The 17,839-nt window shown below is 47.0% G+C and overlaps 2 protein-coding genes and 1 long non-coding RNA gene across 19 annotated transcripts in view; all 3 read right to left on the bottom strand.

Annotated features, from left to right (window-relative positions):
* The window catches only part of cacna1g (calcium channel, voltage-dependent, T type, alpha 1G subunit), a 74,634-nt gene extending 74,276 nt beyond the window's left edge, over positions 1 to 358 (bottom strand). For all 12 annotated transcript variants that reach the window (XM_049759721.1, XM_068649432.1, XM_068649430.1 and 9 more), the window contains exon 1: positions 250 to 358. In XM_049759721.1, the coding sequence (XP_049615678.1) occupies positions 250 to 301 (52 nt within the window). In that variant the 5' untranslated portion in view covers positions 302 to 358. The remainder of the gene's footprint in view (positions 1 to 249) is intronic.
* A 7-nt stretch (positions 359 to 365) lies between these two features.
* LOC125991702 (uncharacterized) lies at positions 366 to 6,060 on the bottom strand. 5 transcript variants are annotated; one of them, XR_007489425.2, is made up of 6 exons: positions 5,198 to 6,059; positions 4,710 to 4,913; positions 4,377 to 4,471; positions 2,689 to 4,069; positions 784 to 2,560; positions 366 to 542 (listed from the first exon to the last, which is right to left on the bottom strand). It is a non-coding gene; the product is annotated as an uncharacterized lncRNA (long non-coding RNA). The 5 variants fall into 5 exon arrangements; XR_007489422.1 differs by having other exon boundaries at positions 784 to 2,565; positions 2,689 to 2,753; positions 3,943 to 4,471; positions 5,198 to 6,058; XR_007489423.2 differs by having other exon boundaries at positions 2,689 to 2,753; positions 3,943 to 4,471; positions 5,198 to 6,057.
* Positions 6,061 to 7,261: 1,201 nt separating this feature from the next.
* Positions 7,262 to 17,799, bottom strand: spata20 (spermatogenesis associated 20). 2 transcript variants are annotated; one of them, XM_049759835.2, is made up of 16 exons: positions 17,532 to 17,798; positions 16,814 to 16,924; positions 16,661 to 16,725; positions 16,408 to 16,562; positions 16,187 to 16,330; positions 15,929 to 16,130; positions 15,722 to 15,852; positions 15,556 to 15,660; positions 15,153 to 15,227; positions 14,565 to 14,777; positions 14,272 to 14,464; positions 13,663 to 13,831; positions 12,081 to 12,289; positions 10,786 to 10,985; positions 10,260 to 10,340; positions 7,262 to 7,750 (listed from the first exon to the last, which is right to left on the bottom strand). In XM_049759835.2, the coding sequence occupies exons 1-16, from the start codon at positions 17,711 to 17,713 to the stop codon at positions 7,556 to 7,558; spliced, it is 2,430 nt and encodes an 809-aa protein (XP_049615792.1). In that variant the 5' UTR covers positions 17,714 to 17,798; the 3' UTR covers positions 7,262 to 7,555. The 2 variants fall into 2 exon arrangements, with proteins under 2 accessions (XP_049615792.1, XP_049615794.1); XM_049759837.2 differs by lacking the exon at positions 10,260 to 10,340 and having other exon boundaries at positions 17,532 to 17,799.
* Positions 17,800 to 17,839: the final 40 nt, after the last annotated feature.

Below are 17,839 nucleotides of genomic sequence, written 5' to 3'. Positions count from 1 at the left end.
ACTCTGCTTGTCATGTTGCATGTTCATTGATAGACAGCAAAACTGCATCTCAGAGGAATCGTAGTGCTGGACTACCATTTGGGAGGGGGAAAAAAAAGTAAAACAAGTACGCCAAAGGCTACGCTTCAAATGGCCCCTCTTTCACACAGCACCCTTGCTCGTGCCTTGAGGGTAAAACTAAAAAAGCAGCAGAAGGTGCAAACAGGCTTCTTACCTTGATGGTGTTTAGTTTTTGGAAAAAAGGATATGGGTTGCAAACCATCTTGAGACACCAGCTCCGAGGACGGGTGCTCTGTTTCATGTAGAAGAAGACCACCGGGGCCAAGGTAGGGTAAGGCAGGGTTTCTTCACCGGAGGCTGACGCCGGGGGAGCCGGGGAAGCCGCTTCTACCATCACCTCCGTCCGCTCCTCGCCCGCTCCACCAGCCCCGTTCCCGGATAAGTCGTTGAGACGGATGAAAGTCCTGGGCAGAGAGGAGCGGCCCTCCGAGCCCCTGGAGGTCCCGGAGAGATTTCCCCCATCCTCGGACATCATTGGCCTCCTGCGTGGATGAGCCACCGTTAGTGTGAATTTAGCAAATCCCACACGGGTGACCGTTGAATGATGGATAGTCATGACAAGAAGCTCGTTGACTGGATTAGATCCAAATATATGAATATACGTAGCAATTGAAAAATATTGAAGATATGACAAACAGCAAACGTGATGAGTCGTTTTATTCACCTAGTATATTAAAACACAAGTCATTATTCCAGTGCATCTTATGAATTGGATCTAATCACCTGTTTTGGACTCTGTCGCTGTCTCCAATGCGCGTCCAGTCATCGCATGATCACTTTGGTGGCTGCAAAGTCCACAGCAGCTCGAAAAAGAGAACAGGCTGACAGGCTGGAGGTTGTTTGCTTTGGAGGACCGCAGAGTTCCCAAGTGGATCCTTGGCGCACTTGGTGCGTCTGTGCAGCTTCGGCGCAGCTTCGGCGCAGCTTCGGCGCAGCCTCGGCGCAGCCTCGGCGCAGCTTTGGTGCGCTGCGCTGCGGTGCTGCAAGAGGGCCCCGAGCGAGCGAGCGAGCGAGTGAGCGAAGCCCCGGTGCTCAAAGCTCTCCCTCCCCTTCGCTCCCTTCCCTTCCCTTCCCACGCCAGGCCAGGCCACGCCACGCGGGGGTTCTCCCTAACACTTTCGAAGCATCCACCAGTGACTACTTTGGGCAGCGTTCGGGTCCGTTTCTGCCTCTGTTTGAACAACTTCTTCCTTCAGGTGACTCCCAATAAGGAAGGAAAGAAAGCAATAGGTGCGCTCGCTTCCACGCTCTTCTAAATGAAGTCGGCGCCAACACTTTCCATTGCATCCACAGGCGTTTTTCTTCCGCGCATATTCCGCAGCGCACTTTTAAAAATCCATCCAAATGTGTCGCCGTGCGTCCAGTCAAGCGTCACAAATAAAAGCCGGCCGGCTTTCATTGTCCATCTCCTTTTTCTTCTTCTTCATACACGGCAGAGCATCTTTCGTCTTGGTCGCCACGCTCTCACCCTCACTGTGTTCTCTCGGTTCCGTGTGTCCATCAGGAAAGCTCACACAGCTGGATGAAGATTGGAGAGGGAGGGAGGGAGGGAGGGAGAGGGAATCCGAACTTCTAAATAGCAGCCCAAGCGCCTCCTCTCAAGCAAGCAAGCAGTGCAGTGCAGAGCAGAGCAGAGCAGAGCAGAGCAGAGCAGCGCAGCGCAGCGCAGAGCCGCTTTTCATTGGCTGAAGATGCCGTCAAGTCACATACAGGCGACTTGCTTAGTCGTTATTTCTTGAGCATTGATTACTATCCCTTGTTGCATGATTCAAATTGTACATGCCTGGGTCACAGCTGCACATGAGTTTCAAACCTTTTTGATTTTTCATTAACGTACGTATATTATTAGGGATTAAAGGGAAGGAGCCAATCAATCAATAAAGAAGACGGATTTCCCTTTTCTAACATGAGTGTCAGCCATATCACCAATAGTTATTAATAACCCAAGACTTCATTTTGTATACTCAGTGAAAATAAGAAAATCCTCACATTTTTTCCCCCACACATGACCTACAAAAATCACCAGCCAGCCAGCCAGCCAGCCAGCAAGCAAGCACAGAGGTAGAATTGGACTCTTTGCTGTGGCTGTCAATAGCGCCTGTTGAGACTGATGAGTTAATTGCGTCGTTTCTTAACAAGTTATTGATCGAGCCTTGCGCCCGTTTCTGATTAGCTGGCGCAAGGCGATAAAGTCACGTTTCTGGGTGAAGTGCACCGGAAATAACATTAATTAATAAAACATAGCAACAATCGATCTATTATTCATGCAATGGAATCAAGGATTGGATTTTCGACACTGAATGTGTGCTGATTTTTTTTTTTTTTTTTTTAAAGCTCCAGTTAATGATCTACCGTATAACTTCAAAACCAAAAAGTTTGTACTTCCCTCAGCTGGTCATTATGATGAAGTTAACTGTCAGTGAATTTTGAAGGACTTGATGGTTGAGGGGGTGTCACTTGGAGGTCGACAGGAGGCTTTTCCTAATAAAGTCAGCAGCTGCTGCTCTTTGCCGCAGCAGCAGCAGCAGCAGCAGCAGCAGCAAATTAGTCTTAGAGTAATGATTGGTGGACTACTGCACATATCAGATTGTACGTATGTACTCAAATAATCAAAGAAGATCTACAAACTTGGAATGCTTCTGGATGATTCCTCTTTAGTTACATGGCTTTGGTGAGGTTGCCTGACTGCCTGCCTGGCACACAAATTCACAAAGTCAGCAATATTGATCAACTTCATCCTCTCTTAGCCACAGGACAAATCACATTGTGCTCCACATCAAGTGGCAATTTTATGGAACAATAAACGAGATAAATGTGATACCCGATCATCACTCGTGAGCAGCCATCAATATACTGCTAGGGTACATATGTGTGATTTCACTCCGTCCGTGAAATCCAACGCTCATTAGGCCTTCCCTTCCCTCTACAGGAAGAGGTTCGTTCAAACGCAATCATTAAGATATTGATTATGGGATCCCTCCCTGCGCCGACATTTACAGTTTCCCCTCAATGAAAGAGCACGAGTTTACATAGTAACTGTTTACAATGAGTCAAAAGTGGATTTCAAGTTTGCAAAATTGGAAAAAGCTAAATAGACAGGCGCTACGGCTGAGTTCGACTTTGATCGACATTTTATTGGGTCGGGTTACGGTATATGATTAAATTGGGTGGCTCTGTGTAAACAGTTCATTTGCAGTCCTTAGATGGCAAAACCAAATGGGATCACTTAATTGCATGCCCTAGTGCCATTCCTGGTCGTCATGGTAACAGCAGCAGTACTCTGCATTTGAGTGAGACAGAACTCCCCCCCGATGACTTTTTGGAAAACAAAATGCAAAAGCAAACACACAAAAACGATATAAAACAACTCATGCACCTTTAATGTAAACAAGACAAAGGCGCGGCAGATGCAAAAGAAAAATCACTTCACGTTGTGTTAAAACTTACTGTCTGGAAAATTAAAACCAAAAAAATGCAAATGCCCCCGCCGCGTGTGTCGTCCAAAATAGTGACTTGCACTTTGTGTTTCTCATGTGGTGTGTGATTATGTGCGTGGGAGGGAGTCTGGCAATGGCAGCATAAAAAAGGTCAACAACAGTGATAGTCATTTCAAGACAAATCTTTCAAACCTGTCGAAGAATAATCCAGGATATTTTCTCTTTCCACATAAAATAGGATTCATTCAATTCGTCTAAACAGAGTTCAACACATTTACTCACTGTGTTTGATCAGGTGATGTCAGGAACCAGATTAAACTGATTACACAAACTCATCTGACCTTTCCAAAAAATGCAACAAAAGGCAAAATAACACATTGAAAAAAGTTCAAGCTTCAAAATAATGCAACAAAAGTCAAAGTAACGCATTGAAAAAAAAACTTACTTTGCCAAGAGGCCTGCTTCCATGCTCTCTCTATGTTTGGAGTCAGCCATCTTACTTTTAACCTTTGACCTTTGCAAGGACTGCACACTTCTAAGTGCAGTAGCAATACCTGGCCAGTCGGGGATTCCTAAACAAAAACTACCATGGTCAAGAGATGAATAGTACAAATCAACAGAACCTGAATAAAAATGACATGTACGTATTTATTTTTTATATTTCTATATGTTGTATTGTGTTAGAGTTTTTTTTACAAATATATAAAGCTAAACTTTTGTCACTCCCTTTCCATCAATGTCAACTGTCAGTTGTGTCCGAGACGCAATCTCTGTCTTTTGTCTGGTTTGTTTTCTAACCGGGGCAGTGGTAATAAGACTGGCTTGTGCATGTGTGTATGTGCAACGTGCGTGCGTGCGTGCGTGCGGGTCTGTTTGTACCTCTGACCTCAAGAGTGATGTACAGCTGCTACCTGCCAATTGTGCCTGACAAGCAATCTGGGCATCTACCTATGATGTTTCCACACATGCCTATCCTGTGGAGAGAAAAAAAAAAAAAAAAGCGCATGAATACACACACACACACACGGCAGAAGCACATTTGATTTTACGGAGTGAAGATTGAATATACCACCAGGGATCTCCCATGCATCACTTGTCGGACCACATTGAGTAGTGAATCAATCGTTTTATTCTTTTGATGGCTGTTTTAAATTGACCAAGTCGTGAAAAACAGGAGAGAATTTTTGGTGGATTATGGAAATGTTCACCTACTTATAATATCAGCATCTGTTCCACTGGTGGCTTCCCTCTGATCTGTGTCCAAATGAAATTCTTGTCTGGTCAGGTTGAGTGCAGTTCATGATCAATAAGGCTGCCCCAATTTGCATCATAAATTGCAGCAAGTGGAGAAGCTGGAACGGAAGGAAAACCTCTGAATGGTCATCTCTGCAGGCCGCCGGGCTCATTTGATTAGTTCTGGAAGTTGGGGGGGGGGAAACAACCCAAAAAAAATAAAAATAAAAATCATTATTTTGCAGTGATATGGATCAAAATGGTCACCTTGGAAAAATCAAAGCCTGTGAGATCATACAATTCAGAATGCATCCATATTGTGCTATTTTAGTAAAAAAACAACAACAATGCAACTGTGGAGAAATAGTGAGGTTGGTCAGAAGGGATTTAACGAGCATACCTCGCTGCGTGCTTTGGCCTAACTAGGCTACCATGATGAACTAGTTTGCCTCCATCGCTCTACTTACCTTCCATGCTGCTATGCAAACTTGGGCTTGGCAGCACATGATGAATCTATAGACAGAAGAGAAAAGATAGGAAGGTTCACTCCTGCTCATTTCTTCTCGGATTTTTCCCTTTGTATACGTTAGCGATGCAAGATTCTTGGGCTTCTTTTATATGATGAGACACTATGAGGTCAATTTCATCTCCGCATGCAATATGTTCAAATGATGTTCCTGATGTCAACACATGGTCCCGTATAATAAACTCTCCGGTCAATAATGTCCTTTGTACACACCCACGGCTGGCTGGCTAGCAAGCCATGAGAAAATTGTGATTCATATTTTCATTAGACACTTCATTAACTACATCCACACACAAATAAGATTGATTGTAAAAGCCGTGGATCGTTCTTAACTCATCATTTGTCTGAAAATATTGACTTGAAAACAAATCCAAACTGTACTCATTAAATGACACCATCAATAATTGAAAGCTACTTTCTGGTGGAGCGGGTTGAATCATAAAGTCACAAATGTAATATTCCAAGGCAGTGAAAGTCCACATAAAATAAAAATATATCAAATGTTTTGCGAGGCAACCCTCACCTCATATCCCCCCCCCCCCATCTTGAATGACCTACCCGATGACTCATCTTCTTACCATACATATGAATACTCCTTTGGCCAGCTGCACTGCACACAACCGAGTGTATATAGCCAGGTCATGTGATTCAAGCGAGGAGGCACAATACTGTTGCAAAACAAAGAAAGCTCAATTTAGGCTGTCAAATTGTTCATGCATCGTCACTGAGCCGTTTTGTTTGCGGCTCTCCTCGCTCGGCCCGTCAAGACAGTGACCATAAGTTCATCCCCGGCCGGCCAACGGCCCTCCCTCCCTCCCTCCCGCCGACTGGTCGCCACGTTGGCCCAGAGGCATCTTAGCGGATGCGCTCGGTTGCTCACGACTGCTTTTGTGACGCTCGTGTAGCCCATCCTGTACACTGTGAGCCAGCCATGATCCCATTGTGTTGTCTTGCTACGTCTGGCATGTTTCCCCCGAGCTGGCAAAGAAGAGGGGGCTGAGAAATAGGCTTCAATTTCCATGAGTTTGTTGACATTTTGAAACGAACTGGACACATTTGAACCGACGAGTCGCTTTGCAGCTCATATTCTATCATTTATCGTCAAATAGAATTCAACTGAAATACGAATGCGATCCTCTTCCGATCGACGTCATGAAATTTGAGGTGAATTTTGAATGTTCTCACAGCAATTCAAAGTTTGAAAGAAACTTTTCAAAATCAGTCTATTTTTGACAGCAATAGAAATGTTTTGAACTCACCGAACGCTTTTCCTTTCTTCAAGTTAGGGTGTCACTGTTGTAAACCCCCCTGTGGCCTCATTATCACGTAGACAGACAGGCAGGAGACGCAGCAGCCAAATCGGGAAACAGGCATACGAGCACAGCCTTCGACAAAACTCCCCCCCCCCCCCCATCCAAATTGTCTCACACAACATCCAAGGGTGACCTGGCAACAAAAAGATGAAAGCAAACTGCCTCATCCAAAAAACTGAAGCACTGCACAAAGCTCCAACTTCACTAAGATCTGATGTGATGCACGTAGTACCACAAATGTACAATTCAAAAAGAAATATCAGCTTGACAAATACTCACATCGTATGATTGTATTTCTGGCTTCTGTGTGCCATGAGGGTGGAGCTCTTTCATGCATCCAGGAACAGATAAGGAAGAGTGAGAAGGACGGAAGGAGTTTGCAAAATAAGATAGCTGGCAACTTTCCTCTCATCTTATTCGGCTTCCAGAGCAGGAACCAGGGAGCCAAACTCCTTGGCCTCACCATCAGCAACCCATCCGTCTCCTTTCATACACTCACATAGAAACACACGCACACATTCCCACGTGGGCCTTCTCCTCCCCTACAACACTACACGAGTCATACAGAGTTTACATTACCTTCATTCAGCCTTCTGGCATTCCAGGGAGCGAGCGAGCGAGCGAACGAGAGGGGATTTCTCTGCACAAGTATAAATAGTACAAAAAGAGGAATACAACTGGGACGCTGGGAATCACTCTCCTCCAGTCAGATCATTTATTAGCTAGAGTAAGGTCCATCATCATCATTTAGATCATGAACATTATTTGACTGAAAATACATTTCTATTTGGTTACAGTCAAATCAAGCTTATAAAATACACTTTTGTTGTTTTCTTCTTCAGATATTTAGCTGGGAAGGAAGTTCAACGCGGAGGCCACTTTCATGGTAGAACTAATTTAACTCGTCAAATGAAAAAAAAGGCTAGGCTTGCCAGGTTTGCTAATAAATCCAGCTCATTCAAAAAATAAAATCAAATCAAGCCTTCTCATTCCGTTTGCGTGGCCGCAATCCCGTCCAGAAGCAGCCGGCGTAGTTCTTCGGGCTCGGTAACGGGCAGCGAGCAGGTGAAGTCCTGGCACACGTAGGCGGTGGCCACTCCGCCCTGCATACACATGGACGAGAGTGCGGGCAGAAGCTCGCGGAGGAAAGCGTCCGAATTGCCGTCTAAAAGCATCAGGACCTGCCAGAGGAGAAACAAACCCCCCAAAAAGGGGGGGGGGGGAATTATATCCAGTCACCAATAAAAAATTCAATATTTATGCTGCACTGATGGCGAGCACAAAGAGCGAGAGGCACAGGAAACGATAGATTCACACTGGGCGCTATTGACCACGGCTGTAAACATTTGGCCGACACGCACACACACACACAGGATGTGATGGAATGTGTTTGTGACGGACCGTGTGACTGTTGCTAAGGAGACAAGATGAGGTTTTCCATGCCCAGTGGAACCTTTGCTTCTTTGTCCTGACTTCTTTCTTTCTTCCTTTTGCTTGTCAGCATCATGTTGGAGCTACATGGTGCAACCTAAAAGGTCACGCTATGCCCATGGGGGGGAGGGGCAACAACACCTCGGAACGAACGAGCGAGCGAGCCGCTGACGCCTATATTTCACGAGCTCGTACTACGTTCATGATGAAAAGCCAATGCTCCTTTCGGTCGAGTCAGAAAAGCCAAGTTTGAACCATTTGCTAACGCTATAAAAGAATATTGAGTGTTTTTCAACAGACATCATTGACACTATGGCTGTCCTATATGAAAACAAATGAAAGCCAGCACACATTCTCTCTGACTGGTGATGGAGGGAGGCAGAAGTAGCAACAAGACAGAAAATGCTTGTAAGTCCTAACATTGCTGTAATCCTCTTCCGCTGGGTTTCTTACATGTGCGGCTTTGCTTGTGGCGAGGTTCTTTAATTCGAGCCGTCATGACATCTTCTTTCCTCCTACTTCCAAGCCTGTCTGAGTCTCTGCGGACTTGTTAGGGATATCCTGATGTTTCCCTCCAGCGTTTAAAAGGTGGCTGCTATAAGGACCATCTTTCCTTTTAAAGGCCATTTTTTTTCATCCCACTCTATTCTTCCTCAGGGAATTGTGAATTGGGCATCAGGAGGTTGTTTTTTTTTTTTTTCTTAAAGGAAGGTCATTTCTCGAACAGAATATTGCGAAGGTTTGTAAAGGCTTATTTTATTGTGTTGATTGAGACACCGTATATAAAAGCATTCCTCATTTTTTGGGAGAAAAAAGTTACAAGTGCTCCCCATACTAACTAACTAACTATGTCAGAATGTGTGCATGTGTGTCAAGTGCCCGGGGCTTTCTACAGCTCATTCAGCACACAAGCGAGGAGTAATTGGATTTAAATTAGGCATGTTCCTCGGCTCAGAGCTTCCTAATGTAACGTGAAACGGAATGGCCTCCCTCCCTCCATCCCAAGCCTTTAACTCATCCAGTTATCCCTTATCTATTTTCCCTGCCCTTGACCCCTATGAATTATTCGTATATTCATATCCATTTCAGAGCAGTCAAATGGTAGAATGTCAAAGGTCACCACCGATCAGCAATTTGGTTTGGTAGATGAGAATCAGCCTTCCGTGAAGAAACTTGTTTGGGGATTTGAGATGTTGTTGACATGTGATTTCATTGACATACCCGCTGCTCTAAGTGCGGCGTATCGTTCGTTAAGTGTGTTGCGCTAATCGGCTGGGAAGACGGAATCTCATCATCATGTTTGAGCGTGGGTTGGAAGCAGCTCAGCCAACATAGTAGCCTACGTGCTTGCTGATATTAGCATAGGATCAAATATACTGTCACAATGGTACCGATTAGTTGTGCCAGAGTTTGACAGAAACAAGGCTCAGCGCACGACTGGCTCGAGTCCGGCCGGCCGGCCGGCCAGCGCATGATCCTGCTTGAGAATGGCTCGCTCTGGCTCGTTTTTTCTCGCCACGGGGATGCGGAGTGAGCCGATCCAGCAACCGCGCGCGACCTTACGTCGGATAACGATTACATTCCGGGCCCCGTCGAGTTTGAGAATATAATACGTACTTTCATTTGGTGATCTCATTATGGCTGTGGGATAACCTAATATGAACTTTTAATTTGCTTTCGTGGGATTTGCTGTGGCTGCATGTTTTTCCACTTTTTTGGAGAAAGTTACTTTTCTGTTTGTGTTTGCCTTTGTTAATCACACAGAAAATGTGTTTATTTAAGAATAGCCAAACAGTCATTAGCTGAGAAAAGAAAATGGGAACAAGGAGACACTCCAGATAAAACAACAACAACAACAACAACGCACTAAATCTAACAGCATAATGTGTGTGTGTGTGTTTGTATTTTTTTTTTTTTTAACTATGCCCAAGGTGTACAAAGACATTATAATGTGATCTTGCTGGGCGCATTTTTACTGGAATATTTTGTGATAATTGCAAGACTCTAATGTTTTGTGAAGAGACAGTTTCATGGGGAAAATGATTCAAGGGGAAGTCAAGTAAAAAAATCTATCTTTGAATCTAGTGGCGCAGTATTGTGATGATTATTTCATGGATGGAAAGCAAATGAGGCGGCTGATTGGCCTGTTCTTTTCCCACTTTGGTTATGTGACATTAGCAAGCAGAGCCGCGATCGGTCGACGACACGCCGGTGTTTGTCCAAATATATGCAAACCCAAGTGCAAGCTACAATACTTACCCTGTGTGGTAGAAAGAGGGAGTTGACTGCTTCTAAAAGAGCTTTGGTATCCGGCGAATCTTTTTGGCCACAGATGACAATCTGAGAAACAATGGGCGACGTCGGAGGAATAGAAAAGGGAGTCAATGGAAAGGGGAGAGGAAACAAAATGAGAAAGCATGATTAGAATGAAATACAAGGGGAAAGAAAGGTGATCCCTTAAGAGGGAGTTAGAGGGTTAGGGTGAGGTGCCGGGGCTCAGTGTCGGCGCATTTGTAGCCGTAACGAGGAAGGCAGGTGTTGTCGGTGCCACCGTCTCGCCCTTTGAGCTCGTTACGCTTGCCCCGCGGCCCCGACTCATCCTCCGCAGGTCGTGCGCGTCAGTATAGCCGAGAGAAACTTGACTAGACTCTTGAAGTCTTTCGAGTTTGTTCAAGGAAAGTTCGTCAGGGGAAACTCGGACAAATGACTATTGTCTTAAAATGACTTTTTGAAAAGCATTGTTTGGGGCGACCAAACTTCTTGTGTGTGCTTTTGTGAAACGCACCTGCTTAAGCATGTGATGCTGCGCCATAAGGGCCCGGACCATCTCGGGGAGAGCGATGGGGAGCTTGGTAAGACGCTCAGAGAAGGCCGCCAGTAGCTTTTGGCACCGCTGGAGCCATTCCTGCCTTCCGGTATACTGGGACAGACGCAACACATTCCATGCTGACACCGAGTTAGCGCTGGGCTCAGCTCCATCCTGATCTGAAAGACGCAAAAGGAAATAAGGTAAGATACGGATCACATATGTATGACATGATACATATGGCATCCTGCTTGCTGTGGCTTCGGCTTAGGGCTACAAAATTCGAATGGTTTCAATCGTGATCGCTTCTTCGCTTTTATCGGTCAGTGTCCAAAGACAGCGGCTTTTAAAAATGCAGTGCCTAAACTCGACATGGAAATGTCAAAGAAAAGCAAAGAGTGGAGCGGAGAAAAGGAGTGGTGTAAATTGTGGCTGGCGGAGAGGCAATCCGTCTTGCGGAGACAGCCGGCGCAGGCTATTGGGCTCCATGCAGACGCGGGCGGGCGGGCGGGCAGGCGCGGGCAGACGCGGGCTGGCTCAGCAGGCGCTGCTGTAGCCTCACCAATGGACTCCAGCGCACTCCGGTACGGTCACACTCAATTCTTTCACATGTCCACTTCAATCCATAACACAGACATGCAGGTGTGACTGACAGGCATGGGAAGCCCGAGCGAGCGAGCGAGCGAGCGACACGCGCGCAAGCACAATTCCATCACTGATGTGTCAGCGGTTCACAACCTTTTTTGAACCCTAAGCTTTTCCCCATTTTTCAGTGGAGATTAGAGCCCTCCCTCCCTCCACCACCAACTATGGCTAAAAACCTGCTGTAAGAAAAATGTTTGGCTCGATAGAAATATAAAGGTCATTCGAAAGGGCTCATGTAAATCTTCGAATGTCGTAAAAGTAACCCGACGTGGCTTTAAAACTTTGCTAAAACCACGAAGCATTATTTTACATTGAATGGAAAATGAATGTCGTTAGCCTCTCCGTTTATGAATGACTATTTTGTTTGCCAATTCATTATTGAAAACAATATGAGTGACTCACTCCAGCACCCTTGCAGGCATTTCCTCAAACAGTCACTCAATTTGTCACGTCACAGCCACCAACAGCATTGATTTTTTTTTTTTTTTAGAAAACCATTTGCTTTGTTTGGCAACTCCAACTGGCTGGCAATGCATAAAACATTTCAACTGAGCTAGTATATGATGAAAGCCTTTTCGTTTGAATGATTTGATTTAACCCGAGTGTGTCAGTATTATACTCCTTCTCACCTTCTTTGAGTTGCAGTAGAACAGTGGTGTCACTTGGATCACAAGAAAAGTAGCCTCCGCCCGCCGAATCCCAGAAGAGCACATCCTGTCTGAGCTGAAGCTCCTCGGCCCATTGCAGCCACTCTATCTGCAGCGTGGCCTCGTAGAGATCCAGCAAGCCGCAAACGACAAAGGCGTAATCGTCCAGGAAGCCGGAAATCGGCGTCGATCTGTAAAACAGGAATTTGGATGGATTGTCATGCATTTTAAAATGGCTCCAGACTAATTGCATTCCTCCCTCCCTCCCTCCCTCCCTCAGTGACACCATGTGTGGGTGAGTGCAAACCCATGGACAATGACAAGGGGGTCAAGATAGCGTTGTGTTGGGAAAGATATTACGTCCACATTTGGAACAAATGTACAACATTGGACTAAAAGGACAACAGCGCAAGGTGGCCTCGTAGGGACGTGATAAAGCCACACAATGATCCTGAAAAAGAGCCCACGTTATCAGAGCTCCATAAAAGCGACCACGTCACAATGGCAGTTTGCCTCAGATCATCATGTCTCCTTCACGCAAAGGCCCGTCACTTGGTCGAGGTGACCAGTTAAATGGACGACGGGCCCTTAAGAGATTAAAGCGGGATGGAAACATTCAAGGGGCTTTTGATTGGCACCCTTCTACTTGAAAGCAGAATTTGGAAAACAAACAGTTTGGTTCTCTCTACTTACTAAACACTTGAGTGATAATCACACACAAATAGCCATAATAAGGTACGTACGTCCTCCTCGTCTCCCCCTTGTTGGCCAAATATACGGTGGAAATGTGAGGTCCTCACCAAACCGATAGCATCGGCTCATCAAAGTGCGTACGTATTAACCCCGGTACCGGGCCATGGTAGCAAGCGTCGCTCCGGCTAAATGAGTACGTGCCTCGTATAGAAAAGCTGCACGGAGCCATGATGGCCACGATAAGCTGCGTTCCCCGTGCTGACACACAAGCAAGCCAAGATGACAATTACGAATGAGTGGGTCGGGATCAAGGCCAGGGTGTTCTGGTGCTCGCGTGCGTGTAGCTCTTCACGTGTGTTTAAAAATGAATGCGCTTCATCTTGGGCGTTGTGGGACATATTTGTTTTTCTGCTGAGGCGCTTGCTTTCTACACTCACTCAGTCATTCACATTAACTAGGGCACAGAGCTGGGAAACACAACCAGGACACCTGCTGCGGCGGCGGCGGCCGGCGAAGAGCCACGCAAAAACGTGTTCATCTTTGCTTGCTTTGGAAAACGATGCATTGTATTAAAAAAAAAAAAAAAAAGGCTCTGACCTGAAAACGTCTTGGAGATCATATTGGTGCAACAGGCTTACATAATCCGTTTAAAGTACGGGCAACCTGGTTTCAACGGTGCGGTACGACGAGACTGCCGAGAGGTAACGTCATTACGCGCTGCTTCATGCAAACGCACAGTTGACTGTAATCGGGTTATTGTGTTTGGATTTGCCATGACTGATCTGATTTCTGCCAATACATTAGTTTCCCTTTCTCATTTATGCATAAGCAATTTTTTGGGGCTGGAACCAACAGACATCCACACACTTACATCTGCTGCACCTCCATCTGGTCTCCACGGTAACAAGATCGCAGAAGGGTCCGCCTCTCCGCATCCCACAGGTATTCCTTGAGGAAGTGGCCAGCCCGCAGCGCCCTCTCCAGCAGGGCCTCGTCCCCAAGCGCGGCTCCGGCGCGGGCGTAGGCCGACACCATCAGACCTGCCACCGTGATGAAAAGCATGCTCAAAATATCACGTGCTCAACACTAGGTCTTTTCAACCGTGCTCTTCATGTTTTTCTTTCCCTTTCATGTAATTGTATCAAAGCCTGGGGAGGGAGGGAGGGAGGGCATAGTCTGCTCTTCAAAGTGTTGCAGTCGAGGACAGGTGACTAATGGGGGGGGGTCTTCATTAGAGAAGATGCATTCCGTCTAATTGGTACATTCCGAGGAATGCAAGGCTCACTATTACAGTCTGTCCTGTGATAGATACTGAGTGGGAGGCAACGATAGAAATGAGTCTTGCGCAACTTTGTCCTACCGCCAAGCAATCCATGTACGTAGTAAATTATTTAGTATGGCAAAATACGGAACAATGATCAGGTATACTTTGAGAAAAATGGCTACGCAGTTGGGATACACGTATGTATGATGCGGTCACCGTTCCAGGAGGCCAGCATCTTGGTGTCCAGATGCGGGCGTGGCCGAAGCTTCCTCACTTCTGCCAATTTGGCTCGTGCCCGAGCCAAAAGCTCATTGAGCGTCTCCACGCTAATGCCAAAGCGCGCAGCTGTTAACTCTGCGGAATAGCGCACAATCAGCACATTTTGGCCCCGCAGCTCCCCGTGAGGGTCCTGGCAAAAAGTTAAGACCGACTGCTGATGTCATTTTCATTCACTAATGAAGGGGCGCTTGAAATGGAGAAAGAAGAGGAGCGATTGGAAAGGGCATCACCTGTTCAGGGGCAACGTTGCCTTGCTCTTTCACTCCATAATGGTGCATGAAAACCTCTGCGAGCGTGGCCGAGCCACTCGCACCCACTGCCGCATCAGCCAGCAGTCGTCCAAGCTCCGAGGCCGTCCACACGCAAAAAGCTCCCTCGCGTTTCTCAGCGCCGCCTGATGTCGGGACAGAGTCGGCATCCTCGGCACTGTAAAAGCCGCCCGACTGTTGAAAGAGGTCAACCGCCGACTCGATAAGGAATAGCGAGTCATAAACGCCGGCAAAAAGCACTCTACGGCTTTGTTTCATCAGTCAGTCATATTGGCCAACAGCAGGTGTGGCCTTCATTTCCTGGCCTATTTGTTGGAAACTCATTCATCAAGAAGAGAGCAGAAGAAAAAAAAGGTTGACCCCTTCCTATTTGTATGGTCACATGGTTTGTATGCGACTCCTTGTGGGATGAACAGGTGATTTGGTAGCTTCATCAGCACAATGCATTGCTCTAGTTTTACAAAAGGAAACGATTTGGCGCAAAGCATGTTTCGTAACACGCATACTTTATAAGCCTCCTGAGAATTAGAAGAACTAGCCATGATTCACCTTGTCGCTCAAGTCTCTGGAGACATAAAGCAGTATGTCCTTGGCCACGTCGGCAAAGATCTGCTCACCTGATACCTGCGGAGAAAGAAAGGGGGAAAAAAAAGCAAACAGCTTCGAGGCTCGTGATTCGGCATTAAGGTAACCTTCCAGCTGCTGTCAGGTGATTTATAGGCGCTGGGAATGCTGAGCTGGTAGCTCGAGCCTCATTATATGTACACGGTGGCGGCCATGTGCGAGTCGCTTCATATTTGAGCCGGCATACGTGCGCCCTAATTCACTTTTGATTTGCACGCTCTGGAAATGAGGCCAAAGCTGCTACTGTGTCAAAACAACGGGGCGACTTCTCTTTTTGAAATCAATTTCCACCATTGGCAAAAGGATTCTTGACAAAAACGTCACGCACCTGAAAGGCAGTCACGTAGGCCACGGCAAGCTGGGCCTGGTCGTACAGCATTTTCTCAAAATGCGGAACGTGCCAAGAAGAATCGGTGGAGTAGCGATGAAAGCCCTGCAAAACCTTTGTCAGTGTTTCTTTGCGTTGAAGCCTTTTCAAAGCGTCGTCTTCAAACCTGGCCAACGTGGTCGTGGATGCCGCCGCGCGCCATCATGCGCAGCGTATGCAAAGCCATTCGCAGAGCCTCCAGACCCTCCGAGGTGGAGCCATTCACAGACCAGTAAGACATGAGGAACATCAGATTCACTGGAGGAAGAAGAAGAAGAAAGTGAGAGCAAATAAGAACAAACCCTACTCCGTGTCATAGGTGGTGGTTACCCACCCGGTGTGGGGAACTTGGGAGCATCCCTGAAGCCTCCATACTCTTCCTCATAAGACTGGGCCAGCTCGTGAAAACAGCGTTGAGCCACACTTGGAGCCAAAGGAGGACTCGCTCCTGCTTTGCCAGCCACAGCGGTGCCTTTTTTCAGCGCCTCCAGAATCCTGTTCCCGCTCGACTCCAAGTTGGAACGGTTATTCTGCCACTGAGAACAAGAAGCGACATGGCAGCAGGTCGAGCGTCGGAAACCTACGACCGCACCTGTTGCGCGACTCGGCCGAGGATCGTTTTAAAGCCGGCTCGTCTCCCTTGGTCTCTGGGTGGGAAGTAGGTGCCGCCGATGAAAGGGCGGAGATCAGGAGTTAACCACACGCTCATGGGCCATCCTCCACCTCCGCTTGTTGCCTGGAGACAGCGAGCGGAACAGCGTTTACAAAAAGACAAACCCGTCCGTCCGTCCGTCCGTCCGTGTGTTGGGATACCTGCACAAAGGTCATGTATACTTTATCCACATCTGGTCTCTCTTCTCGGTCGACTTTAACGCAGACAAAGTTGCTATTGAGCAGTTTGGCAATTTCCTCGTCCTCAAAAGACTCCCTCTCCATGACGTGGCACCAGTGACATGTTGAGTAGCCCACTGATGGGAAAAAGGTTCCCAATATTTGGATTTTCAAAACAGACATTATGATTAGTGCGGAACAATAAATTATTTGATTTGATTTTAAAATGAGCCACCTGATAAAAATATCGGTTTGTCCTGAATCCGTGCTTGGTCGAAGGCTTCTTGTCCCCACGGATACCTGAGCGGGCCGAGCGAGCGAGCCCGTATTAAAACGCCATCCCAAATGGGGTGGTGGTGGTGGTGGTGGTGAAAGTGCACGCACTTACCAGTCAACGGGGTTGTGTGCATGTTGTAGCAGGTAGGGTGACCTTTCCTCGGCTAGCCTGTTGCTGTGTCTGGGAGGTGTCGCTGGTGGCCCTTCTCCCCCTGATGCCATGCTGGGAAAAGGAATCGCTCACCATTTCTCCATTTTCCAGACCACACAGGCACAACTTGCACAGCATACGCAAGGAAAACGGCTTGAAGTCAAGGAAATCTCGGATATATCAATCAGTCTTCGGCGCAGCCCAAAGTGCAAAGTGAGCAGCGTGACGCCATCAAGAGCCCAAGTGATGTGGTGCTACACCGGATTTCCATGGCGGAATTGGCCATGTTAGAATCCTGCTACACCGGATTTCCATGGCGGAATTGGCCATGTTAGAATCGTGCTACACCGGATTTCCATGGCGGAATTAGCCATGTTAGAATCCTTCTTCCTTCACAGTGAACAATTGAAACGTCCGCCCAAATGTGATGATTGCACTGCCGATCGTAATTCGGCCACATTTCAACTCATGTTGTTGTTGTTTGGGGGCTTTGCAACCGCTGTCCCGTCACCATGACTTGGCATATCCTGACGACGACATCCCAATAATGCCCAAAATAATGCAACACACTCGATTTCGGTTGGTTGTTCACGACAATGCAATTATTCCCAATCAAACTATAAGGCACTGAGATGAAAGCTGAACGTGTTACGCGTCTTTTTTCCCCTTTTTTTTTTACCTGAGGAAGCAGCACGGTGTTGACCTGACGTTTGGTGGCGGCGGCGGCGGCGTGTGGTGTCCGAAGGACTTTTGTCTGTTGTTGTGAGGAGGAGGAGGAGGAGGGACTGCGCACTTGAACGCTGCAGTGACAAGACGCGCTTGCTCCACGGGCTTCGATTTGCACGCCAGTCTGAGCAACATCGTCCAGCCACAATGTGTGTGTGGCAAGCTAGCCAGCTAGCCAGCCAGCCAGCCGTTCAATGTTGTTGTCATACCGTCAACGGACACGGGGTGTCGCGCAATAGCGCTCAACGCAAAAGGTACAAA

Source organism: Syngnathus scovelli, chromosome 21, assembly GCF_024217435.2.
Source record: "Syngnathus scovelli strain Florida chromosome 21, RoL_Ssco_1.2, whole genome shotgun sequence".
Classification (NCBI taxonomy): domain Eukaryota; kingdom Metazoa; phylum Chordata; class Actinopteri; order Syngnathiformes; family Syngnathidae; genus Syngnathus; species Syngnathus scovelli.
Note: the sequence above shows the minus strand (reverse complement) of the source record. Positions and strands in the feature narration are given on the sequence as shown.